We start from the raw sequence: 27,837 nt of genomic DNA, 5'->3' as shown, positions 1-27,837 counted from the left end.
GGGTCGCCATGAGTTGGAAGCGACTTGAGGGCACTTAACACACACACACACACACACACACACACACACACACACACACACAGGGCCCTCCCATCGGGGGCCTCGTCGGCTTTGCAAAAGGGCCGCAGGAGGCAGGGAAAGGGCCGGTAACCCTGGAGAAATCCCTTCCGGATGGGTGCTCCTGGCTGCACGGAAATGCAAATCTTGCACCAGAAATAGAAAAGGGCAAGAGTCCAGTAGCACCTTAAAGACTAACAAGAATATTTTCTTGGCTTCCTTTATTGAGTATTCCTTTATTGAATAAATATTCCTTTATTGAATATTTTCTTGGCTCCCTTTATTGAGTCAATCCATTTCTTGTTGGGTCTTCCTCTTTTACTGCTGACCTCAACTTTTCCTAGCATTACTGTCTTTTCCAGCCTGGTAGCAGCACATACCAGAAAATATTCTTGTTAGTCTTTAAGGTGCTCCCCGGACTCTTGCCCTTTTCTACTACTGCAGACAGACTAACACGGCTACCCACTGTGAATTATTGCACCAGAAAAGGAGGGATCCCGAGCTCACGTCGGGGCCGCTGACACTTCGGAGCGGGCGCCTGTCTGCCAAGCTCCGGGTGCCGATGCCCATGCCAGGGTGTGGGCCGGGCACCGACCAGCGTGGGTCAACCTGGCAGGACACGGTCCCCAGAGCCTGGCCGTGTCTGGTGGGGGAGGTGGTCGTCCAAAACTCGTGCTGGAGCGCGGCAGCCCCCAGATTCTTAAGCTTCGTTTCTCCGCTGGGAGGGGGCCGTCCCGCCTTGGGGCAGCTGGCACTTTCACCAGGCTGTGGGGGGGGGAACAGCGCGGGTCCCTTTGCAGGGCGGGGCCCCCCATCCTGAGTTGGGACGTATGTTGCGTGGTCGTCTGGATCTTATTTTGCAGCGTCGAGCTTCCGAAGCACCCTTGGTGTTCGCAAAGAGGCCTGAACTGCAGCCTCAGCCTGGTAGCAGCACATGGTGGCAGCCTCAGCCTGGTGGCAGCCTCAGCCTGGTGTGTGAGTGTGTGTCTGTTAAGTGCCGTCAAGTCGCTTTCGACTCATGGCGAACCTATGAATGAAAGGCCTCCAAAATGTCCTATCTTTGACAGCCTTGCTCAGATCTTGCAAATTGAAGGCTGTGGCTTCCTTTATTGAGTCAATCCATTTCTTGTTGGGTCTTCCTCTTTTACTGCTGACCTCAACTTTTCCTAGCATGACTGTCTTTTCCAGCCTGGTAGCAGCACATAATTGGGAGGGGGGGAAAGCTGGGTCAGTCTGTTAGGGCACAACTGAGCAGGAGATCGGTAGCATCCCAAAGACTAACAACATCTCTTCCATCACCAGCTGCTGTGAGGGAGAGCACAGCTCCTCCAGGGCAGAGGGGAGAATAAGGGGCTTTGAGGGGGGGGTTGTGAATCTTTCCTTCCCCCGTCCATGAAAGTGATAACTGCCCTTGGAAGGTACAGAGAAATGCATGACTTTCTTGTAAATGTGATGGAGCTCTAGCAAGTGTCTCATGCCCCCCAACGTGGTGTAGTGGTTAAGAGCGGTGGTTTGGAGCTGTGGACTCTGATCTGGGGAACGGGGTTTGATTCCCCACTCCTCCACATGAGCGGCGGAGGCTAATCTGGTGAACCGGGTTGGTTTCCCCACTCCTACACACAAGGCCAGCTGGGTGACCTCGGGCTAGTCACACTCTCTCAGCCCCACCTACCTCACAGGGTGTCTGTTGTGGGGAGGGGAAAGGGTTGTAAGTGGTTGAGAAAGACGGCATATAAAAACCAACTCTTCTTCGGAAAAAAGCCCAAAAACAAACAAACCCCAACTAGAGTAAAGACAGCCCTTCATGCTTTTTCCAAGTAAATCGGGGTGGGGAATTCCCCCTCCCTGACTTAAGCATTCAGCTGCAAGTAATGCCAAGGAAGTTGTTGTTTCCAGAATCCGGGGTGGGGAGTGAGAGTTTTGGGCAAGTGTGACTTAAAACAAACCTGCAATGTTAGGTGTGTGTGTGTGTTTGGAGCCAATATCGGCTTACAATTGTCCTGTTATGTTGTGTGTGTTAAGGCCCATCAAGGTTGATGGATTTCCATTCTGTACGGCTAAATGTGGTTGCCTTCCATGGATACAGATCACGATGGGTAGCCTGCCGTGTTCGTCTGTCAATAGCAGTAGAAAAGAGCAAGAGTCCAGTAGCACCTTTAAAACTCACTTATGAGAGGGGGGGGCATCTTGGCCATCTTCTGGGCAAGGAGTGTGTGCGGGAAGGTAGTTGTGGATTTCCTGCATTGTGCAGGGGGTTGGACTAGATGATCCTGGTGGTCCCTTCCAACTCTATGATTCTATGAATTTCTGGCAGGGTACGAGCTTTCATGAAGAAATGAGGTGTGGCTCCAAAGCAGCCATTTTCTCCCAAGCAATTGATTTCTGTAATCTGGAGATCAGTAGTAATAGCAAGAGATCTCCAGGTGCCACCTGGAGGTTGGCAACCCTACAAATAGCCCAAGACTTATTTGAATAGCACTGATTGCTTCCAACTCATATGCTTGGGTTCATTTCGATACCAGAAGTGCCAGTCTGACCACTTTGAGACTGACACACCTTTCTAGCATTTAACCTACAACAGTAAGTATAAAGATAAGGAAATATGTAACAAAACTGGGGAAATTGCACAGTCGCCAATTACTTCTATTGTCAGTGGCCTCTGAACTTATTATAATATTTGAATTTTCCCTGATTACATCTCAGCTTGTACTACTTGCATTTCACAGACTTTGGACTATGGCGTTTACAACCTTTCCCCCTTTCATAACTAAATGTCTGCCTAATGGACACATGGAAACATAAAGCCTTCTTAAACTGGATCAAACCATCAGTTCGTTGAGGTCAGCGCTGTCTACTCAGACTAGTAGTGGCTCTCCAGGGTCTCAGGCAGAGGTCTTTCACGTGACTAACCACCTGATCTTTTTAACTGGAGATGCCAGGGGTTGAACCTGTGACCTTCTGCATGCCAAGCAGATGCTTTGCCACCTAGTGTTGGCAACCCTATGAGCAATACTCCTCATAGGGTTCAGATTAGCGTCTGCCGCTTATGTGGAGGAATGGGGACTCAAACCCGGTTCTCCAGATGAGAGTCCACCGCTCCAAACCACCGCTCTTATCCACTACACCATGCTGGACTTGATGGACCTTGGCCTGATCCAGCAGGGCCTTCCTTATGTTCTTATGTTAAACGCATATCTGCCGAAAGGGATTTTAATCTATGTTGACAAAAGATTGTGCTGGAAATTAAAACGTGTTGGTCTTTAAAATGCCTTAAGACTCTTGTTTTATTTTTATTTTTTTGCTGCTATAGACTAACATTGGGATTTTCTTCTATGTTCGGTAGATGGTGTGGATAGAAAACAAAATTGTAGAGTCTGGCGATCTTACCATTGTTAGCAATTTAACTTGCCTTTCCCCCCGCACATTGATCAGCTGCAGAAATGCAGGTGGAACTTTCCCAGTTTTAATAAATCCACACCTTAGGAGCAAAAGCACAGAGCAAGAGAAAAAGCAAAAGAAAGATAAATATACGATCTCATTAGTCAGATCTAAGGAAAGATTTCTGGAATATCTCATTAAAAAAACAGTACCTTTACACTGTTACTTCTCCTTTCTATTACGGTATGTCATAAATTATTGTTGCACAACACCTGATTTCCCAAATATTCACTTTTCAGAATTTCAAAACTCAGCACCGAGTGGCATCACACTAAAACTTTCCCTTCCTTCCCAGAAACTGGATTGCAAAAACTGATTTCTGGTTCAGTCAACCCTGCAGCCAATCAGGGGCTTCCCCACCACAAGCACAATACCATAGAGACCGGGGGGGGGGGGGAGAGAGTTCCCTGAGAAGCTACCTTTCTCCCTTTCAGATTTGCAATCATGGTCAGAGCTGCATTTTTACTTGAGCCAGGGTTCAAGATAGGATTGCCAGGTCCAGATTGGGAAATTCATGGCGTTTCGGGGGCGGAGCCTGGGGAGGGCAGTGTTTGAGGAGAGACCTTGGGTGGGGGAGAATGCCATAGAGTCCACCTTCCAACGCCGTCATTTTCTTCAGGGGATCTGATCTCTGAAGCCTGGAGATGAGTTATAATTTCTGGAAGATCTCCAGGCCTTGCATGGAGGTTGGCTACACTAGTTGTAGGGTAGGTCAATTACCCCAGATGCCATACCAAGCATCTACATCTGCCTAGTGAGGTCTTGGTCAAAGCAGAACTTGAATAAAGACTCCCCAACTCTATAATGTGTGTGTGTGTGAAGTGCCATCAAGTCGCAGCCAACTTAAGGCAACCCTGGAGGGTTTTCTAGGTGAGAGATGAACAGGTGGTTTGCCATGGCCTGCCTCTGCGTAGCAACCCTGGACTTCCTCGGTGGGCTCCCATCCAAAGGGTTGCCAACCTCTAGGTACTAGCTGGAGATCTCCCGCTATTATAACTGATCTCCAGCCGATGAAGGTCAGTTCACCTGGGGAAAATGGCCACTTTGGCAATTGGACTCTATGGCATTGAAGTCCCTCCCCTCCCCAAACCCCGCCCTCCTCAGGCTCTGCCCCAAAAATCTCCAGGTATTTCCCAACCCGGAGCTGGCAACCCTACCGATCCAAGTACTAACCAGGGCTGACCCTGCTTAGCTTCTGAGAGCTGTTGAGATCTGACCAGCCTGAGCCATCCAGGTCAGGGCATCCCTGTTAATTGTGGTGGTGGAAAGTGCCATCAAGTAAGAGCCAAGTTACAGCAACCCAGAAGGGTCCTCAAGTAGGGTTATCAGGTCTGTCCTCGCCACAGGCAGGAGGTTTTTGGGGCGGAGCCTGAGGAGGGCGGGAGGGGAGGGACTTCAGTGCCATAGAGTCCAATTGCCAAATCGGCCATTTCCTCCAGGGGAGCTGATCCCTATCGGCTGGAGATCAGTTGTAATAACAGGAGATCTCCAGCTACTACCTGGAGGTTGGCAACCCTAATTGACATCTACTTAGTGAGGTCTTGGTCAAAGCAGAACTTGAGTAAGGACTCTCCTACTCGATAACGTGTGTGTGTAAAGTGCCATCAAGTCGCAGCCCACTTACCACAACCCTGGAGGCAAGACATGAACAAAGGTGGTTTGCCATTACCTGCTTCTGCATAGCAACCCTGGACTTCCTTGGCAGTCTCCCCTCAAAGTCTCCCCAGGGCTGATCCTACTTAGCGTCTGAGATCTGATGAGATCGGGCCAGCCTGGGGCATCCCTGTTTTTGTGGCGGGGGAAAGAGCTGTCACATCAGAGCCAATTTATAGCAACCCTGAAGGATCTTCAAGGCAAGAGACTAACAGAAGTGGTTTGCCATTGCCTTCCTCTGCATGGCGTCTCTGGACTTCCCTAGCACTCTCCCATCCAAGTACTAAACCAGCTTCCGAAACCTGACGAGATCAGGCTAGCCTGAGCCAGGTCTTATAGTACGAGAACTCAAATCTAGCTTAAAATCCTGCTCTGCATTCCTGCCAGGCACTGAGATCGGTATCAGGCCTCGAAACTCAAGGTCGTCTGTCGTCGCCTCTCTGTGTTGGCAGCTCCTTCCTTTTCTTTAGTCTGTCGGAGGAGTTAACAACAGGGCAGGGCTAGGAGGTTACTCTGCTTTCTCACAGAGAGGAAGTGGAGGGGGAATTCTTTCAAAGTCCCTTGAGCTGGCAGCGCCAACCTGATCCGGCTCTGATAAGAACGACTCTGCGGGTTTGCAAAGATTTCCCCTAGCTACGTTGGCAAGAGCTGAGTGAACGCGGATGGCTCAGTGTCTCCCAAGATTGTGAGGCAGTGTTTCGTGTGTGTGCTTGAGGGACGCACACCCTAGATCTCCTTCTTCCTATGGCTTCAACGTCAGGCATCATGAGTACAAAGACAGATTCACCACGGGACCCACGGAGTTGCCTCTACACCAGTTTGTGGGACTTCCGAGCGATGACGGAGACCGAACTCAGCTTCAAGGCAGGGGACGTTTTCCAGGTCGTGGAGAAGAATGGAGATTGGTGGTGGGCTAAGAAATTGGATGCCGCTGGAAGGAACTGTGAGGAAGGTTATGTCCCATACAACTACATGGCTAAGAAGGAGACTCTAGAAACAGAGCCGTAAGTATCTGTCTAGGGTTACCAGCTCCGGATTGGGAAGTTCCTGGAGATTTGGGAGGAGAGTCTGGGGAGGATAGGGTTTTGGGGAAAGGAGGGTATAATGCCATAGCGTCCACCCTCCAAAGCTGCCATTTTCTCCAGGGAATGATCTCTCCGTAGTCTGGGGATTAGTTGTAATTCCAGGAGATCTCCAGATCCCACCTGGACACTGGCAACCCTAGCAGGAACCAGGAATCATTAAAGGGGTTGTGGATCAGTGGTAGAGCATCTGCTTGGCATGCAGAAGGTCCCAGGTTCAATCCCTGGCATCTTCAGTTAAAGGGATTAGGCAAGTAGGAGATGTGAAAGACCTCTGCCTGAGACCCTGGAGAGCTGCTGTTGGTCAGAGTAGACGATAGTGACTTATAAGAACATAAGAATGGCCCTGCTGGATCAGACTAAGGCCCATCATGTCCAGCAGTCTGTTCACACAGTGGCCAACCAAGTGCCTCTAGGAAGCCACAAACAAGACGACTGCAGCAGCACCATCCTGCCTGTGTTCCACCGCACCCAAAATAATAGGCATGCTCCTCTGATACTAGAGAGAATAGGTATGCAGCATGACTAGTATCCATTCTAACTAATAGCCATGAATACCCCTCTCCTCCATGAATATGTCCACTCCCCTCTTAAAGCCCTCCAAGCTGGCAGCCATCACCACATCCTGGGGCAGGGAGTTCCACAATTTAATTATGCGTTGTGTGAAAAAATACTTCCTTTTATCTGTTTTGAATCTCTCACCCTCCAGCTTTAGCAGATGACCCCATGTTCTAGTATTATGGGAGAGGGAGAAAAACTTCTCCCTGTCCACTCTCTCCAAACCATGCATAATTGTATAGACATCTGTCATGTCTCCCCTCGGCCGCCTTCTTTCCAAGCTAAACAGCCCTAACCCTTGGATGGACCACGGGTCTGATTAAGTATAAGGCAGATTCATGTGTTCAATTAATGCTAACAATACGATAGAAGGGAGTATTGTATGAATTGTGTATGAATTGTGTATGAATTGTGGAACTCCCTGCCCCAGGGTGTGGTGATGGCTGCCAACTTGAAAGTCTTTAAGAGGGGAGTGGAGATGTTCATGGAGGAGAAGGCTATCCATAGCTACTGGTTAAAATGGATACTAGTCATGATGCATACCTATTATCTCCAGGATAAGAGGAGCATGGCTATTATATTTGGGACGCAGGCAGGAAAATGCTGCTACAGTTGTCTTGTCTGGGGGCTTCCTAGAGGCACCTGGTTGGCCACTGTGTGAACAGACTGCTGGACTTGATGGGCCTTGGTCTGATCCAGCAGGGCTTTTCTTATGTTCTTATGTTTTTAAGGCACTTTAAGATTCACATGAATGCATTTCTTTGCCTGTGGACCACACACAATATCCATTCACCTTCCCCACTCAGAGATGGGGAGGGGGGTTGTAATCTGCCAACTCTAGCAATTCATACTGACACCATTTTATGATCTCTCCAAATGCCCCTTACACCTGGCATGGGATATATTATGTAGGCATTTAGCTACCATGAGGATCCATAGGAAGTCAATGGAACTTCCATGATAACAGGCAGTATGTCTCTGACTGTCAACTGTAGGTTGCCATTTATTCGGGGTAACCTTTATTTATGGAACTGCCATGTACAGAGGCAGTGTACCTTGCTATACCCAGCTCCTTCACCTTCAGAGTCTTGCTGGTGTGCCCCAACAAAATGAAATACCACGCTTAACAGACTTTGTTGTCTTCAAGCATCATGATTCTTGGCTCTTTATTCCCACCCCCAGATGGTTTTTTGGGCAGATCTCCCGTTCCGAATCTGTCCATCGGCTGCTGTCTGAAGAAAACAAAATTGGGGCCTTCCTCATCCGTATCAGTGAGAAAAAAGGGGCAGAATACGTCCTGTCAGGTAAGGAAGTTTCACTTCCTCCCTTCCCAGGAAGAATGGCTTGATGTCAAACAAGGAGGAAACCCCTTTTGCTTTAGAGTTGTGTTGAAGTTAGGGTTGCTAGGTCAGCGTGGTTTAGTGGTTAAGAGGGGTGGTTTGGAGCGGTGGAGTCTGATCTGGAGAACCGGGTTTGATTCCCTGGTTTGAACCGGGTTTGATTCCCCACTCCTCCACATGAGTAGCGGAGGCTTATCTGGTGAACTGGATTTGTTTCCCCACTCCTACACGCGAAGCCAGCTGGGTGACCTTGGGCAAGTTACAGCTCTGTTAGAGCTCTCTCAGCCCCACCTACCTAACAGGGTGTCTGTTGTGGAGAGGGGAAGGGAAGGTGGTTGTAAGCCGGTTTGAGTCAACCTGTGAGTTGGTAAGGCTGAGAGAGCTCTAAGAGAGCTGTGACTAGCCCAAGGTCACCCAGCTGGCTTCATGTGAACGAGTGGGGAAACAAATCCAGTTCAACAGATTAGCGTCCGCTGCTCCTGTGGAGGAGTGGGGGAATCAAACCCGGTTCTCCAGATCAGAGTCCACCTCTCCAAACCACCGCTCTTAACCACTACACCACGCTGGCTTTCAGATGCTCATTCAGATGTCAGTAATCCTGGTCCTAATACATTTCTCATATGATGTCTCATATGATGTATCAACCTACACAGTGCTTCTTGGAAGTCTCTTCATTAAGGTCGCCAGCTCCACTTTGAGAAATACCTGGAGATTTTTGGGGTGGAGCCTGGGAATGTGGGGTTTGTGGAGGGGAGGGACTTCAGTGGGGCATAATGCCATAGAGGCCAACTTCCAAAGTGGCCATTTTCTCCTGGTGAACTGATCTCTGTCGCCTGGAGATCAGTTGTAATGCCAGGAGATCTCCAGCCACCACCTGGAGGTAGCAACCCTAACTATTATCAACTATCTAATCTGCTTTGAGTCTCAGGGAGAAAGGTGGACTACAAAAACAGTAAATAGATAAAAATTATATTCTGTTAAAAGGAGAGGACACTCTTTTCTCCAGAGCTTTAGCCACTCTAGATGTCCTAGGGCTCATGAATATGTGATGATTATCTAATATCCCATCCTCGCTCCAAGAAGGCAGCATAAGCAGCTCTCCCTCCCTATATTCTCTTCACAACAGCCCTGTGGGGTAGGTTAAGTTGACTGGACCAGCTTTCTCCAGCGAGCTTCCTGGCAGAGTGGGGACTATCAGTGAAATTATAATGGAAGAGTGCAGTGCTTCTGAACATGTGCAAAGCACATTCCTGTGGCTACCACCTCATCCCAAGCAATCCAAGAATATCCAGGATTAGGGCTGAAATATCACTGAGGTCGGGTGGTAGGGTTGCCAGCGCTGGATTGGGAAATGCCTGGAGATTTGGTGGAACAGCCTAGGGAGAGTGGTGTTTGGGGAGGACAGGGACCTCAGTGGGGTAGGATGCCATAGAGTCCACCCTCCAAAGCATCCATTTTCTCCAGGGGAAAGTCTGGAGATCAGTTATCATTCTGGGAGGTCTTCAGCCCCCCACCTGGAGGTTGGCAACCCTATTGGGCATGGGGTGGCTTTCAGATAAGGAAATGTGGCCCAAATGGTCACGTTGTTTGGGAGTTGGCTTGTTGCCCCATGTTTATGCCGGCACTTATGGGAACAGGAAGATGTGAACATCTTTAATGGCTCTTGGGGTTCCCCCCACATGCACGCCTCTGAACCTTGACTTCATTTCTCTTCTTCCGGGATTTCACAGTCCGAGATGAGTCAGTGGTGAGACACTACAAGATCTTGCGCAACAAAGAAGGGAATTTCTGCATGAACGCCACCCGGTCGTTTCCAGATCTGCTTTCCCTTGTCGAGTATTACAAAGGGAAGGGACTCACCCACGGCTTGACTCTGACAAGCTCGTGCTACAAGGTAAGAGGAGAGGCCAGATTCTCACTCACAGTTAAATGTGGCTTTCAAAGTGGAGTGGTTTGCCTCCCCATGCCCCGGCAAATATTTGTCACACTACTACTTGCAAAAATAAATAAATAAGTAAGACGTAGGGTTGCCCGCTACCCAGAACTTTGCTGTCCCAACCAGATTTTAAACCTCCTGACTACTTACCAGACCAGAAGGCTGTAAAACTGGAACAAAACAAAATGAAAACAGTGGTACCAGTGGTTTCTTCATTATTTCTGTAAGATGGCCATAAAGATAAGACAGGACCTTTCTTCACTCTGATTTGAGTCCACTAGCACGTTAGAGACCAATAGTATGGCTGCCAGCTCTAGGTTGGGAAATATCTGGAGGTTTTGGGGACAGAGCTTGAGGAGGACGGGGTTTGGAGATGGGAGGGGCTTTAGTGCCATAGAGTCCAATTACCAAAGTGGCCATTTTCTCCAGGTGAACTGATCTCTATCGGCTGGAGATCAGTTGTAATAGCAGGAGATCTCCAGCCACTATCTGGAGGTTGGCAACCCTAGAAGGGAAGGACTTCAATGGAATATAATGCTATAGAGTCCACCTTCCAAAGCAGCCATTTTCTCTCTAGCCTTGAAATCAGTTGCAATTCTGGGAGATCTCCAGGTCCCGCTTGCAGCTTGGCAATCCTACTAATCCACGTACCCCTCCCAGCAATTATATTTAGGACAACATCAACATCACAGGTAGTGTGATCCTTTGTAAAGTATAAGTAGGGTTTCCAGGTGCCTCCTCTTCTCTGGCGAGAGGCTTTTCTCTGTAATTGTGTATGTGCGCCGACGCACGCACAGCACTTCCGGTTTAGATCAGTTGCAATTCTGGGAGATCTCCAGGTCCCACTTGCAGGTTGGCAATCCTACTAATCCACGTACCCCTCCCAGCAGTTATATTTAGGACAATATCAACATCACAGGTAGTGTGATCCTTTGTAAAGTATAAGTAGGGTTTCCAGGTGCCTCCTCTTCTCCGGCGAGAGGCTTTTCTCTGTAATTGTGCATGTGCGCCGACGCACGCACAGCACTTCTGGTTTAGATCAGTTGCAATTCTGGGAGATCTCCAGGTCCCGCTTGCAGGTTGGCAATCCTACTAATCCACGTACCCCTCCCAGCAATTATATTTAGGACAACATCAACATCACAGGTAGTGTGATCCTTTGTAAAGTATAAGTAGGGTTTCCAGGTGCCTCCTCTTCTCTGGCGAGAGGCTTTTCTCTGTAATTGTGCATGTGCGCCGACGCACGCACAGCACTTCCGGTTTAGATCAGTTGCAATTCTGGGAGATCTCCAGGTCCCACTTGCAGGTTGGCAATCCTACTAATCCACGTACCCCTCCCAGCAGTTATATTTAGGACAATATCAACATCACAGGTAGTGTGATCCTTTGTAAAGTATAAGCAGGGTTACCAGATGCCTCCTCTTCTTCGGCGGGAGGCTTTTCTCTGTAATTGTGCATGTGTGCTGACGCACGCACAAAAAACCGGAAGTGACTCCTCGCAAGGGGCCTATACCTCTTAGTTTGAGTGGTAAAGCGGCCCTTCACCTCTCAAACTAAGAGGTAAAGGCCCCTCGCGAGGCGGAACGTCTGGTTCTAAACCAGAAGTGCTGCGTGCCGTATGCACACGCGCGTGCATACGACCCTCACGTGGTCGGCGGGCAAAGGAGAAAATGGCCGGGGGGCTGCCCGCCACCAGCGGGCACCTGGCAACCCTAAGTATAAGCCAACCTGCTAGGCTAGCCAGCAACATGCAGAAATTGACTGGTTTTGTGGCCCTTTAAAAATAATCCTCCTCAAAAACCTCAGGGGGCTTTCTTAGTCCTCAGGGTGGGTAGGGTTGCCAGCTCTGGGTTGGGAAATACCTGGAGAGTTTTGGGGCGGGGGGTTTGGGGAGGGGAGGGACTTAAATGCCACAGGGTCCAATTGCCAAAGCAACCATTTTCTCCAGGGGAACCCATCTCTATCAGCTGAAGATAAGTTGTAATAGCAGGAGATCTCCAGCTAGTACCTGGAGGTTGGCAACCCTAAGGATGAGCTTAATTCCCTTTTTGATTGCAGCAAGAACCGAAGGCGATGCCCCACTGGGATGACTGGGAGAGGCCTATGGAAGAGTTCCGCCTGATCAAGAAACTGGGTGCGGGCTACTTTGGAGAGGTCTACGAAGGATACTGGAAGGAAAAGGTCCGGGTTGCGGTCAAAGTGCTCCCCAGAGGTAAGAGCTTTACTGGCCCTGGCTTTTGATGAGGGTTGCCAGCTCTGAGTTGGGAAATACCTGGAGATTTGGGGGGTGGAGCCTGGGAAAGGTGGGGTTTGGGGAGGTATTACACCAGTTTTATCCAGCACACCTTCCTGCAGATTTAAACTGCAGGTTTTTATGCTGGACATAAACTGGTGTAATATCGAATCGACCATTAGAGGGAGCTAAACATATGCGGAACGGAACAAACCGCCCCCCCCCCCATGAAACAGGAACTTACAACCAACTAAAGTGAGAATGTGGAAAAGCCCACAGAAAACCACAAAGGAGGAGACATTACATGCAGAACCAACTCTCCCCCCAAATAAACTTACAAGCGGCGAAAAGGAGAATGTGGAAAAGCCCCTTGTGTTTTTCTTAAGACCTTTTTATCCCAGGATACGGATGGCAAAGGAAAAGGTGGCATAGTATATCCCGAACTCGTCAGATCTCGGAAGCTAAGCAGGGTCAGCACTTGGAAGGGAGACCACCAAGGAAGGCTCTGCAGAGGAAGGAAAAGGGCAGACCACCTCTGCTTCCCACTTGCCTTGAAAGGCCCTTGCTGGGGTCGCCATAAGTGGGCTGTGGCTTGACAGCACACACATACATACATAAACCCCATTTCAAACCCTACTAAATTACCTGCTATCCCCACATTGAGGGCCAGCGTGGTATAGTGGTTAAGGTGTCAGACTAGGACCTCAGAAACCCAGGTTCAAATCCCCACTCATGCCATGGAAACTTGGGCCAGTCACACACACTCGGCCCGGACCCTGGCTAGGATTTGGATGGGAGACCTCCAAGGAATACCCGGGGCGTGATGCGGAGGCAGGCAATGGAAAACCACCTCCGAAGGTCTCTTGCCTTGAAAACCCTACAGGGTCGCCATAAGCCAGCTGTGACTTGATGGCAAAAAACATTTTAAAAATCCCTACATCGTGGCTCAGCGAATTCCACAAGTTAATTCTTCTTTGAGTGATGAAGTACTTCCTTCTTTCTGCCCCCCTGCCAATCAACTTCAGAAAGAAGACGCCCAAATTGAATGGCATGGATGTTCATTTTCACAGCTGCTTCGGTTGGCAGAATACTTGGGGTGTCTCTGCCTTTCCAGAAGGGGCGCAGCGAGGTCTGGGGTCGTGGGGTTCTTCCAGCTTTGCCGGTTCCTTGTCGAAATTGCCAGTATTTATTGCTTTACGTTATTTATTTAGATCGTTAACACCCTGCCTTTCTCCACAACGGGGAAAGACAAAGCGGCCTTCCTTGTTCTCCTCGCGTCCATTTTATCCTCACAACAACCCTGTGAGGTGGGGGAAACAGAGTATGAGGCCCAAGGTCACCCAGCCATCTTCCATGGCAGAATGGGGATTCGAACCTGGGTCCCCCAGATCCAGCACTCTAGTCACCACACCATGCTGGCTTAGGGGACGCCAGCCTCCAGGTGGGACCTGGGGATCCCCCGGAATTACAGCTTACCTTCAGACTACAGAGGTCACTCCCCCTGGAGAAAACGGCTGCTTTGGAGGGTGGACTCTACGGCATCGTGCCCCACTGAGGTCCCTGTCCTCCCCAGGTTCCATCCCCAAATTTCCAGGAGTTTCCCAACCTGGTTCTGGCATCCATACTGGGGCCCGGGCTCTTTATGCTGCTGAATATTTTTTTAATCTACCGGGGACAACTGCCAAAGCAGCATGTTTGTTGAAATGTGTACATTAGACCAGCATGGTGTAGTGGTTAAGGGTGGCGGACTCTAATCTGGAGAACCGGGTTTGATTCCCCACTCCTCCACATGAGCGGCGGACTCTAATCTGGAGAACAGGATTCAATTCCCCACTCCTCCACATGAAGCCAGCTGGCTGACCTTGGGCTAGTCACAGTTCTCTCTGAACTCTCTCAGCCCGACCTACTTCACAAGTTATCTGTTGTGGGGAGAGGAAGGGAAGGCGATTGTAAGCCGCTTTGAAACTCCTTAAAGGTAGAGAAAATCAAGGTATAAAAACCAATCCTCCTCCTCCTTAGCGGTGGACTCTAATCTAGTGAACCGGGTTGGTTTCCCCACTCCTCCACATGAAGCCTACTGGGTGACCTTGGGCTAGTCACAGTTCTCCAAGAACTCTCTCAGCCTTCCTACCTCACAAAGTGTCTGTTGTGGGGAGAGGAAGGGAAGGAGATTGTAAGATGGTTTGATTCTCCTTATAAAGGTAAAGGTCCCCTGTGCAAGCACCGGGTCATTCCTGACCCATGGGGTGATGTCACATCCTGACGTTTACGAGGCAGACTTTGTTTGCAAGGTGGTTTGCCAGTGCCTTCCCCAGTCATCTTCCCTTTACCCCCAGCAAGCTGGGTCCTCATTTGACCGACCTCAGAAGGATGGAAGGCTGAGTCGACCTTGAACCGGCTACCCGAAACCGACTTCCGTTGGGATTGAACTCAGGTCGTGAGCAGAGCTTGGACTGCAGTACTGCAGCTTACCACTGCGCCATATAAAAACCAGCTCTTCTTCACCTGAGCTGGTTCCACCTTGAGCTAGACCACACGGTGCAGGGAAGTTTCACAATGGAAGATCCACTGACTTTTTTTCTTGGATGTGTTTTTTTTTCCAGAGGGCTTGACTTTCCAGGACACTTTCAAGAATGAAATCGAGGCCATGAAGAAGCTGAGACACAAAAACATCCTCTCGCTCTACGCCATCTCTTCCACCGGGGATCCTGTATACATCATCACCGAGATCATGAGCAAAGGAAATCTGCTAGACTTTCTTCGAGGTGTGGCCCTTCCTCCCACTGTTTCATTCAGGGATAGTTGTGCAATCATTGCTTTGAGGAACAAACTCAGTTTCCTGGATTCACCCTAAGAGGGAGGGGCCGTGGCTCCATGGTAGAGCATCTGCTTGGCCTGCAGAAGGTCACAGGTTCAATCCCCAGCATCTCCAGTTAAAGGGACTAGGCAAGAGGGTGATGTGAAAGACCCCTGCGTGAGACCCTGGAGAGCCATTGCCTGTTTGAGTAGACAGTACTGACTTGGATGGATCAAGGGTTTGATTCAGGATAAGGCAGCTTCGTGTGTTCATGCGTGTCTAAATGAATGGGAAACTACTACATAGAAGCATGCTCCTTATCGAGTAATATTGATCATGATCAAGGAAGTACCTGTTCTTCTAAAAGAATCTAAGGTCTTTTATGCATGGCTGCTTCACTCGCCCTCACACCTCCAACAACTTCAGCTCTTTGGATTATGCAAACCGTTTCTGACCATCAGATGTCGCGTCACTCTCCCCCTGAGTTTCCCCGCATTTCCCCCGCTTTTCGAGGGACCTGTTTTATTTTGAATTTGAAAATGCGGGCAGAACGCGGGGAAACGCAGGGGGAAAGAGAGGCAACCTCTGACGGTCGGAAGCGGCACGCACAATCAACACAAAGACCCAAAGTCATCAGAGGGGTGACGGCGAGTGAAACAGCCATGCATAAAAGACCATGCATAAAAGACCAAGATACTAACAAAATGCATTGTTTGAACAAACACATATAGGTCTCGTGACATCAGCATTATATGTACATAGGACCATTATATGTACATATGTACATACCTTTTATTCAAATTAATAACAATGTACGTTAGCCAATGAAAGGCAAGTATTTTCCCACCGTTATCACCTCCCGGCCAGTGTCACCCAGATCCTTGCGTATCTAGACACTATTTTGATAACTATCATCTGTGAATCGAACTATGCTCAACCTAAGAAAAAGTTCTAAGGGGGATCACGTTTGGCACATAGACGAGAGGAGGCGAAGATGAGAAACAGGATATGGGGGAAGGGATACGGGCAAGTGGGGTAAATCAGGATAGCCAGTCTTCTCTCTAAAATGGGCAATTCTGAACGAAAGCTAAAGACAGTTAATATAGAAAATGGAATAACTAAGCATAAGGGAATAAAACTAAACACGAAGAGAAGAAGAAGAAGAAGAGTTGGACTATATATGCCGACTTTCTCTACCTTTCAAGGAGAATCAAACCGGCTTACAATCTCCTTCCTTCCCCCCCCCCCCCACAACAGACACCTTATGAGGTAGGTGAGGCAGAGAGAGCTCAGAGAGAGTTGTGACTAGCCCAAGGTCACTTAGCAGGCTTCATGTGTCGGAGTGGGGAAACCAACCCGGTTCACCAGACTAGAGTCTACCGCTCATGTGGAGGAGGGGGGAATCAAACCTGGTTCTCCAGATTAGAGTCCACCGCTCTTACATTACTCTGGTTTACCACGCTGGCTCTCAAGAGGTCCCTTGATTATATATTGTTCTAATTTCCCCTTCAGTTTTTTCAACAACCTCTTTACATGTGTGTGTATGATGCCCACAAGCTGGGTGCAAAGCTGGCTTTTGCGGCCATCCGACATGCACTTGTGCGAGAGATAAAGGATGCCTCCGTCTGTTTCCTTTTAGATTCCACAAAGGAGCCCCCCAAAATGGCAGAGCTGGTTGACATGGCGTCCCAAGTGGCTGACGGGATGGGCTACTTGGAGTCGCAGAATTTCATCCACCGAGATCTGGCTGCCAGGAACATCTTGGTTGGAGACAACAACATCTGCAAAGTGGGAGATTTTGGGCTCGCAAGGCTTATCAAGGTATTTTGCATCAGAGCTGAAAGGGGTTATCAGGAAACACAAAAGTTGGTGCCCCAACTGTAACCAGGCAGGCTGAGCACAGGTCTCTGTTTACTGTGTGACCCGGATAGCCCAGGTCCCTCTTTGCCACCGGCGGGAGGTTTCTGGGGCAGAGCCTGAGGAGGGCGGGGTTTGGGGAGGGACTTCAATGCCATAGAGTCCAATGGCCAGGTGTGCTGATCTCCAGCTCCGGGTTGGGAAATTCCTGGAGATTGGGGGTGAAGCCTGAGAAGGGTGGGGTTTGGGAAGGGGAAGGAGCTCAGCGGGCATCTGATGTCACAGAGTCCACCCTCCAAAGCATCCATGTTCTCCAGGGGAACGGATCTCGGCGCTCTGGAGATCAGAGGAGGTTGGCAACCCTACTCAGAGAAGACCAACGTAGACGCAAATCCCATAAAACCAAGCCTGGAAGTAGCCCCTCCGCCCACCACTTCCATTTCCCATGCCCCCCGCATTGTTTTCCCCCCAGGAAAAGAAGCCAGAGGGCTACTGTAACATGAATATTCCTGCAAAATAAAGTTCTAGCTTTCCCCCTGAAGCTCACTTATCAGGGCAGGCATCAGCATACCCTGAGTTGGGGCATTTGCCAGGGCACAGGCCTTCTGGAGGGGGCCACTGCTGTCAAACCCCCCCCCCTTTATTTGCTAGCGTTCCACTCTCCTCCCAGGTGCAGTCACTGCCCATTGCCTAGGCTTGCCAACTTCCAGGTGGCGGTATGGTAAATATAAGTTAGCCTGCTGTACAGTGGGCTGGTAAACAAAAAACAGCAGTAAAAAAGAGAGAGAGAAAAGAGGGAAAAAATATATTATAATGCAATATTACTATATTTGTGTGCAAAATCTAGGCAATCGAATTAGAACATATAATAAGTTCATTGTATACGCAGTAAAACATTCAATTGAAGGCAACTTAGTTGGACTTTGTTAGTTGCCTTCAATTGAATATTTTACTGCATATACAGTAAAATATTCAATGAACTTATTATATGTTCTAATTCAGTTGCCTAGATTTTGCACACAAATATAGTAATATTGCATTATAATATTTTTTTCCTCTTTTTTACTGCTGTTTTTTGTTTACCAACTTCCAGGTGGGGGTTGGAGATCTCCCGTTATCGCAACTGGTTTCCAGGCAACAGAGATTGGTTCTCCTGGAGGAAACGGCAGCTTTGGAAAGTGGACTCTATGGCGTTATACCCCACCGAAGTCCCTCCCCTTCCCAAACCCCGCCCTCGTCAAGCTTCACCCCCAAAATCTCCAGGTATTTCCCAGCCTGGAGCTGATTGATTGATTGATTTTCTACCCTGCTCTCTCCAACAAGGTCAGGCTCAGAGCGGCTAACACTGGATTAAACAGAGCATACAATAATAACTAAACCTAAGATTAATATATAAGATTAATATCTTAAATACATCAGAGTGGATAAAAATCAATAATTTTTAAAAACTAAAAAATTTGATTTTTAAAAATTTAAATGAGATTTTTTAAAAATAAAAAGCTTTTTGAGGAAACATCTATCTAAAGATAGTTTTCTGTTTAAGATACATTATAGTCCAAAGGTTATTCATCATGAAATAAGGATTATTTTTTAGTATAATATAGTATAATCAAAGGATATCAGAGCTATTCTAATAAGGATTTTTAATATAGATACTATTAATAATCTAGTGGTTAACTGTTGTAGAGAATGGTTTGTCATTTGGCACATTTTAGAAAGTTTGGAATGGTGTATGTATGGCATTTTGTAATGTAGTGTGTAGTGTGTATTTTTGTAAATATTAAATAAAAATATAAAAAAGGATTAGTTTTTAATAATGTGGCATGAGGCTGTATATTCAAGCAATGTTTATTTGGGGGGTGGGTAAATGAACTCCATCAGTTCATTCACAATGTCATACGCTTCCAGGGGTTTCTGTAAGATTATTTTGGGCAATTTTTCTGTCTAGAAGACATTAGCACAGATGCTTGGTTTTGACCCTTTCAAAACTGTGAAAATGTGTCTGCCTCTTTTTCACAGCAAAAATATGTATAAAATAGACATACAGAGTAGAGAGAAAGACCTTAATCCCATTGTTCCTTTCCAAATCCATGTACACAGAATCAACCCCTTACCTCTTAAGTTTCAAGAAGTTCAATAATAGAAGATTGTTTGGCGTAGTAGTGGGAATGGACAGTGGGATAGATCACAAGCTGGGCAGGGGAAGGACGCACAGGCAGGTGGAAAGGATATGGGTAGGGGGGTGTACAGGCCTGGCAGTGGGCAGAAGAGGGCAAGGGGACTGTGGAAATCCCCTGACCGGAGCCCCTCTAAACCTGGAACCAGCCCTGTCACTTATGAATAAATATTTGTAGGACTGAGATGCACAGGACAGGTAACTAAAGTTCTGAATACGCATGTAGGGCTGGAAAAGTTTTCAAAAGGTTTTGGTGTGCTGATGACCCTTAGTTCCTCTCTCAAATGGTCATTCCTTTGTGTCCCAGGATGATGTTTATCTCTCGTATTCCCATCGCGTCCCCTACAAATGGACCGCGCCAGAGGCTCTTTCCCACGGGCGCTACTCCGTCAAATCCGACATCTGGTCATTCGGCATCCTTCTGTATGAAATCGTCACTCTCGGCCAGAACCCGTATCCAGGTACCGTCCGATCACACAAAATATTGCGCTTCCAGGTTCGGGTTCAGGGGACACATTCGGGGAGGATCCTGCTGCTTGGATTTCATCGGGCAAAGTTGCGTTTGAGAGTACCTACCTTTAGAAAGCACCAAGAAGACTATTCTGGGTTTTTTTCTGTTTGTTGTGTCAGTGTTTGGCTCTTGTGGCCCTTTCTGACATGACCTGGATCATTACAACCACCACTTTGGGGTCAGGAAAGAACTTTCCTCCAGGCCAGATTGGCCAGGGATCCTGGAGGGAATTTTTTGTGCCATCTTCTGGGCAAGACTATTTGTAGGAGATGCACAGGACAGGACGGGTCACTGTGTGTGTGGAGAGATAGTTGTTAATTTCCTGCTTTATGCAGGGGGTTGGACTAGATGACCCTTGAGGTCCCTCCCAGCTGTATGTTTCTAATCCCCCCCCCCTAAAATAAAGTATCCTTGAAAATCAGATTTCAAAATCAAATTTGGGGGAAATAACGTCTGGCATTTCAGATATGAATTGCTGAAAGATTGATAACATTTTAAATTTACACAGAATGCCACGCCTCTTGATAGTTAACGCACATGTATGGCTTACTTAAACTCACACCCAAACACACAAAGCTGCCTTCTACTGGATCAGTCTATTGGTCTATCAATGTCACTCGGTATTGTCCACTCAGACTGGCAGCATAAGAACATAAGAAAAGCCCTGCTGGGTCAGACTAAGGCCCATCAAGTCCAGCAGTCTGTTCACACAAAGCAGCGGTCTGCTGTCTCAGACTGAGATCTTTCACATCACCTGCAACCTGATCCTTTTAACTGGAGATGCCGGGGATTGAGCCTGGGACCTTCTGCATGCCAAGCAGATGCTCTACCCCCAAGTCACTGCCTTTCCTTCATCAGAGATGTGAGCAGTGACTCATGAACGCGTTATTGAGATTAACGTTGATAGATCTATAGGGTGCCGCTGGACTTTTGTTTTATTGTGGGCCCGGGTCATTTTCAGTTTGTCTCCACTCGGTACCTTTTAATGAATGCTCATAGTGTCGGGTTTTCCCCCCCTCTCCTTTGCAGGCATGACCAACAGCGAAGTTTTCAAGCAGGTCCAAATGGGTTTCAAGATGGACTGCCCTCCCCAGTGCCCCACTATGATGTACAATCTGATGCGCAAATGCTGGGAACTTAATCCAGAAGAAAGGCCGGACTTTAAGCAGCTCTGGGGTCTGCTTCAGAGTATCACTCACTACGAGAATCCGGAATAGAGGAACTTTCTTTCTTTTCACCCCTTCTCTGTACTAAAGGAATTTTAGCACAATGAAATCCAACTACCCTACAAGGACAGATGGGCGACAAGCCCTGGCCTGTCGAGTAATAACATGGCCTTTTAGGATTGCCAGCTCCGGGTTGGGAATTACCTGGAGATTTTGGGGGTGGAGTCTGAGAAGGGTGGGGTTTGGTAAGGGGAGGGATTTCAATTCTTCAAGTACTTGAAGGGCTGTCATATAGAGGATGGTGCTGAGTTGTTTTCTGTTGCCCTAGGAGGTTGGACCAGAACCAACGGGTTGAAATTAAATCAAAAGAGTTTCCGTCTAGACATTAGGAAGAATTTTCTAACAGTTAGAGCGGTTCCTCAGTGGTACAGGCTTCCTCGGGAGGTGGTGGGCGCTCCTTCCCTGGAGGTTTTTAAGCAGAGGCTAGATGGCCATCTGTCAGCAATGATGATTCTATGACCTTAGGCAGTTCATGGGAGGGAGGCATCTTGGTCATCTTCTGGGCATGGAGTATGGGTCACTGGGGGTGTGTGGGGGAGGTAGTTGTGATATTCCTGAATTGTGCAGGGGGTTGGACTAGATGGCCCTGGGGGTCCCTTCAAACTCTCTGATTCTATGAATTCCATAGTGTCCAATTGCCTGGCCATTTTCTCCAGGGGAACTGATCTCTGTCGCCTGGAGATCAGTTGTAATAGCAGAAGATCTCTAGCTAGTACCTGGAGGTTGGCATCCCTATGGCCTTTGTTAGCAGAAGTGAGCTTCCCGTGCAGTTTCTTCCACTTGGTAATGTGTGTGGCTACGTCATTTTGTGCTCAGGTTCATACTGATCCACAGGCCCTTCTTGGAACTAGCCAGCTCCAGAAAGGAAAATCTATACACACAATGTCTGTGTTTGTGTGTAACTGGACTAGGCCCTAACCAGGAGAGCCCAGGTAGCCTGATCTTGTCAGATCTCAGAAGCTAAGCAGGGTCAGCCCTGGTTAGTATTTGGATGGGAGACCTCCAAGGAATACCAGGGTTGTGATGTGGAGGCAGGCAATGGCAAACCACCTCCAAACGTCTCCTGCCTTGAAAACCCTACAGGGTCGTCATAAGTCAGCTGTGACTTGACAGCACACATGCGCAACCAGGCTGGAAAGGTGATCACAGCATGGTGTAATGGTTAAGAGCGGTGGTTTTGAGCGGTGGAGTCTGGAGAACCGGGTTTGATTCCCCGCTCCTCCACATGAAACCAGCTGGGTGACCTTGGGCTAGTCACACTCTCTCAGCCCCACCTACCTCACAGGGTGTCTGTTGTGGGGAGGGGAAGGGAAGGCGATTGCAAGGCGGTTTGATTCTGCCTTAAGTGGTAGAGAAAGTTGGCATATAAAAACCAACTCCTCTTCTTCTCAAAATAAAGGATTTGTGTATTTCCAAGATTGTCTGACTTTATTCAGAAACGGGGCCAGCGTCAGCTTACCCTGAGGTAGGGCAGACACCAGGAATTCTGGTGGGGCCCTCTGCCACTGACCCCCCCACCCACACACACACCTCCCGGCCACCTGTCTTTACCCATACTCCCAACGGCCCGGAGTGATTGAGGAAGGGCATAAGGGTGGTGCACAGGGGTGACAACGGCAGATGCCCTCCCAGCTGCATACCCTAGGCCAACGCTGCCAGGGAAATGGTGCGCAGGGGCTGCAGGCGACTGAGCATAGGCAGTGGGGGGGGCTTGCAAGCAGGAGAAGGATGCACAAGCAGGTGGGGGCATGCAGGTATGTTGGTGGAAAGGAAAGCATGGGGGCCCTGGACGAGAGGACGCTTTTGGAGGTTAATTCATAGGGTCGCCATGGGTCGGAAGTGACTGAATGGCACAAAACAGATGGAGTAAATATGGTGCAGGGTGGGTCCTGAAAATAGTAGGAAACCATGTTAAAACAGTATAAATTAAAGCTGTTTTTAAAGGAAGCGAAGGTAGTTCTACCACTGTAGAGTCTCAAAAATGAATACAGCGCTAATGACTGTCCCTCTCCCCAGAAATATTTTGCAAAAGTCAAATGGTTTACACAATCTGAAGAGAAACAAGTCAAAGCCCAGCGAAAGCCAATGAGGCAAGAGTCTCCCCCCATCCATTTGCATGACTGTTCTGCACCAGGTGCAAAAAAAAACCCCAACCAAAACCAAAAACCAACTTTCAACCTCTGCAGTTTAGCCTCTGATAGAAATAAGGCCACGGGATTTCTCCAGGTTTACCCCTGAGCTACGGTTGCCAGGTCCCTCTTCACTACCGGCGGGAGGTTTTTGGGCCGGAGCCTGAGGAGGGTGGGGTTTGGTGAAGGGAGGGACTTCAATGTCATAGAGTCCAATTGCCAAAGCAGCCATTTTCTCCAGGGGAACTGACTATCTCCTGGAGATCACTTGTAATAGCAAGAGATGTCCAGTTAGTACCTGGAAGTTGGCAAACCTATACTGAGTACCTAGGGTTGCCAGGTCTGTCTTTGCCACCAGCGGGAAGTTTTGGGGGTGGGGCTTGAGGAGGGCGGGGTTTGGGGAGGGACTTCAATGCCATAGAGTCCAATTGTCAAAGCAGCCATTTTCTCCCCGGGGGAAGTGATCTCTATCAGCTGGAGATCAGTTGTAATAGCGGGAAATCTCCAGCCCGTACCTGGAGGTTTGAAAATCAGCACAGTCAAGATACAAAAATGCAAAATTATTATTAGTGATTAGGACAAATTACAATAAGTGCTATATAACTATTACTTATCCTACTACTATAATACATAGAAATCACTTAATGTCAACCATTCAGGAGTACAATTATTCTTTGTGTTATAGGAGCAAATATGCAATTTTTCTTTATATTATGGTTGAAAAAGTCCAATTCAAGTAGGATATCCAACGATTGGTATAATCCAAAAAGAATGAGCTGGATTATACCAATCATTGGATATCCTACTCGAATTGGACTTTTTCAACCATAATATAAAGAAAAATTGCATATTTGCACCTATAACACAAAGAATAATTGTACACCTGAATGGTTGACATTAAGTGATTTTTATGTATTATAGTAGTAGGATAAGTAATTGTTGTATAGCACTTGTAATTTGTCCTAATCCCTAATAACAATTTTGCATTTTTGTACCTTGACTGTGCTGATTTTCAAACCTACTTAGGTACAAGCATAGTGATGCCTTTATTTGTTTAAATCGTACCTGGAGGTTGGCAACCCTATGCTGAGCAGCCCCATTGACCCATGGGGCTTGACTGAACCCCCCTACTCCCATCTTTCCCTGCCTTCTGGGGCCTTTTGCAAAACCGAGGAGGACCTTAACCTGGCTTGGGGTCTCCCCCGAGGGGAGGGGCTCAGGAGTACGAATCTCCCACGTCCCTCGATCCTCTCTCCGAACTACAATTCCCATGGGGCTTTGCATCCGAGTCGGGGCTCTGCAGTTGCTTTAGGAGAAGGAGGAGCCTGGGAGGAGAAGCGCAAGGTGGGAGTCGGAAAGCTGTGCAATAAAGGGGGGAAATGGAAAGCTGTTATAAAGAGCGTCCAGAGTGCAACATGTTGCAAAAGAGGAGTAAAGAGGTTTAAGGTGAGTTATGAAACCAAGCGTTGAGATCTATCTTTGAACCAGAGTCAAGGCAGCTCTGCCGGAGCAGAGCCTCAAAAAATTCACGAATAACTCATAAATGTTCCTCTCCACGGAAATCTTTAGTAAAAGGCGAAAGATTTATGCGATCTGAAGAGAAACCAGAGTATGAGTTGCGAAGGCGCAACTAGGCGAGGTACAGCTCCCACGGCAGACACTGCAGATATGGTGACCCACCGTTTGTGGCATGAGCGTTTTGCACCCGGTGCAGAAGAAGACGTGCTTGTGTTTCTGCTCCGGTTCGCAGCCTCTTTCGTCACCTTCCGGTGCGAAACGGCGGCGGCAGACGCGGAGAAACTCCGGTTTCCTGCGCAATGCATGACGGTTGTCCATAAATGCAAATTTGCTCTACCCGGCTCCCAGGCCCGCCTTCGCAGGGCCGATGGTGACGGCCGGGCGGACGCGCTAGGTTTGGGGGGCATCCTGCGCCCTCTGCAGGCCACATCCTGAATTGCAGCCGCCCGTACCGAAAAAAGGTAAAGGTCCCCTGTGCAAGCACCGGGTCATTCCTGACGCATGGGGTGACGCCACATCCCAACGTTTACTAGGCAGACTTTGTTTGCGGGGTGGTTTGCCAGTGCCTTCCCCAGTCATCATCCCTTTACCCCCAGCAAGCTGGGGCCTCATTTCACCGACCTCGGAAGGATGGAAGGCTGAGTCAACCTTGAGCCGGCTACCTGAAACCGACTTCCGTACCAAACCCGCCCTTAAATTCGAATAAAAGGAGCCGGGAATGGATTCACATTTGCGGTCGGGAGGTTTTCCCCTTTGAGTGCTATGAACGCGCGCCAGCCTGTCCCTGCGATCGTAAGACCGGCTCTTTCAGCATCGGCTACGGTTATTCAGTAGCTAAAAGAAGAAGAGTAGGTTTTATATGCCGACTTTCTCCACGGCCATTTATGCAGGGTCAATTTTGATTCTTGCTCAAAGCTCTTTTTTAAAAATGCGACCTTTAAAATGCCTATTCAGGGCCTGGATGTAAAAGGAGAAATTTCACACACACACACTCGCCTGCTCCTTTGTTCCTTCGTTTGCATAGCCATTAGCAACCGCCGTTTGCTTAGCTAACGAGGGGCTGCGATTTTGCATGCTTCCTTGAGGGGATTCTTCGAAGTGGGGGGTGAGCAAACATAAAAAGTCGTGTTAAAGGGACTCTTAAGAAATGTGAAGCAGGTATGCACCGGCTTCGCTGTCATTCTGGAATGACTATTCAGCATGAAGAACCCAAAAAAAATATGCGGGGCACTTCAGCCTGGAACGCATTGCTAATTACCTTGCTAATTACGTTGCTAAATGGCCTACCACTAAAGGTTGGATCAAAGTGGCTTACAATCACCTTCCTTTCCCCTCCCCACAACAGACACCCTGGGAGGTAGGTGGAGCTGAGAGAGCTGTGAATAGCCCAAGGTCACCCAGCAGGCTTCATGTGTAGCAGTGGGGACACCAACCCGGTTCACCAGATTAGCGTCCGCTGCTCATGTGGAGGAGCAGGGAATCAAACTCGGTTCTCCGGATCAGAGTCCACCACTCCAAACCACCGCTCTTAACCACTACACTATCCTGGATCTGCAGCTGCTTGGAGGTTCTTATCTTTTTAATGAAGGATTCACTAACACCGACCGGGCTGGGACCAAAGAGCAATCAGCCCCACGTTGCATTTGCAAAACTTGCTAACTGAAGTCAACCTGACTCTCGATGAACACACGGAAACCCGCCCCCCGCCTTCCCCAATAACCTCTTTGGTTATTGGGGACCTTTTTGAGCTAGGGTTTGCCAGCGCTGGGTATTCCTTGGTGCTCTGGAACACAGGCAGGATGGTGCTGCTGCAGTCGACTTGTTTGTGGGCTTCCGAGAGGCCCCTGGTTGGCCACTGTGTGGACAGACTGCTGGACTTGATGGGCCTTGGGTCTGATCCAGCATGGCTTTTCTTATGTTCTTATGGAAGAGAGGGCTATTCATGGCTTCTAGTAAAAATGGATACTAGCCATGACACATCCCTATTCTCTCCCGGATTAGAGGAGCATGCCTATTATATTCAGTACTTTGGAACACAGGCAGGATGGTGCTGCTGCAGTCGTCTTGTTTGTGGGCTTCCTAGAGGCCCCTGGTTGGCCCCTGTGTGAACCGACTGCTGGGCTTGATGGGCTGTGGTCTGATCCAGCAGGGCCTTTCTTATGTTCTTGTGGTGGTCTCTCCTCCAAGTACTAACCAGGGCCGATCCCTGCTTAGCTTCTGAGATCTGACGAGATCAGGCTAGCCTGAGCTATCCAGGTCAGGGCTGTGTTTGTCCTTACAGTGCCCCACGACTTTTTGGCAGTGTTCATGGGGCCATAGACGGCTACACATGGGTTCCCTTTTGGAATGTGAACCTCACTGTAAACGCCATTCCAGGAAGGAGGAGGATTTGTCAATCTTTAGGAAGAAAAACACACAAACTAAACATTGGCAAAAGTCGACATACTGTCACAGGGCAAATTCCATTTGAAGAAACAATAACAAAAATAGCTTTCATGGTGTAGTGGTTAAGAGCGATGGTTTGGAGCGGTGGACTCTGATCTGGAGAACCGAGTTTGATTCCCCACTCCTCCACATGAGCGGCGGAGGCTAATCTGGTGAACTGGACTGGTTTCCCCACTCCTCCACACGAAGCCAGCAGGGTGACCTTGGGCTAGACACAGCTCTCTCAGCCCCACCTACCTCACAGGGTGTCTGTTGTGGGGAAGGGAAAGAGATTGTAAGCCAGTTTGATTCTTCCTTAAGTGGTAGAGAAAGTCAGCATATAAAAACCAACTCTTCTTCTCCCCGTCCCCCTTTCCTTGGACACCATTCTAGAACACTTTCTTCACAAAATCACACAAGGTTGGAAGAGACGACAGGGGCCATCCAGTCCAACCCCCTGCCATGCAGGATCCCACAATCAAAGCACTCCTGACAGATGGCCATCCAACTTCTGCTTAAAGACCTCCAAAGATGGGGACTCCACCCCCCCCCCGAGGCAGTGCATTCCACCATCGAACCGCCCTCACCGTCAGAAAATTCTTCCTAATCCTTCACATGTGGCAGAATCTGGGTTCAAATTTTGGCATCTCTAGGTAGCAACAAAGGAAACCTGCTGCTATTTGCCAACCTGGGTACATGTGGATGGGTCAGCAACTTGAAAACCTGTGAAGAGCAGCTGTCTCTTAACGCTGCAATCCTACAACTGGACTAGAGATTGCACTCAGCCAGCTGCTTTGTTCTGTTTTACCAGGAATCTTTTGGTCACATTATGAGAAGACAAACAAGAGTCACTAGAAAAGACAATCATGCTAAGAAAAGTTGAAGGCAACAGGAAAAGAGGA

General features: G+C 48.5%; 1 protein-coding gene and 1 non-coding gene across 2 annotated transcripts; one reads left to right on the top strand and one right to left on the bottom strand.

Annotated features, from left to right (window-relative positions):
* Positions 1-5,913: 5,913 nt before the first annotated feature.
* Positions 5,914-20,855, top strand: PTK6 (protein tyrosine kinase 6). Its single transcript, XM_056844905.1, has 8 exons — positions 5,914-6,152; positions 7,971-8,092; positions 9,859-10,022; positions 12,123-12,276; positions 14,901-15,062; positions 16,734-16,915; positions 19,435-19,588; positions 20,668-20,855. The coding sequence occupies exons 1-8, from the start codon at positions 5,914-5,916 to the stop codon at positions 20,853-20,855; spliced, it is 1,365 nt and encodes a 454-aa protein (XP_056700883.1).
* Positions 20,856-24,490: 3,635 nt separating this feature from the next.
* LOC130474036 (U5 spliceosomal RNA) lies at positions 24,491-24,606 on the bottom strand. The gene has a single exon (XR_008933187.1). It is a non-coding gene; the product is annotated as a U5 spliceosomal RNA (small nuclear RNA).
* Positions 24,607-27,837: the final 3,231 nt, after the last annotated feature.

This window comes from Euleptes europaea, chromosome 2 (genome assembly GCF_029931775.1).
Source record: "Euleptes europaea isolate rEulEur1 chromosome 2, rEulEur1.hap1, whole genome shotgun sequence".
Classification (NCBI taxonomy): Eukaryota; Metazoa; Chordata; class Lepidosauria; order Squamata; family Sphaerodactylidae; genus Euleptes; species Euleptes europaea.
The sequence above is the reverse complement of the archived record's forward strand: the minus strand, read 5'-3'. Positions and strand labels throughout refer to the sequence as shown.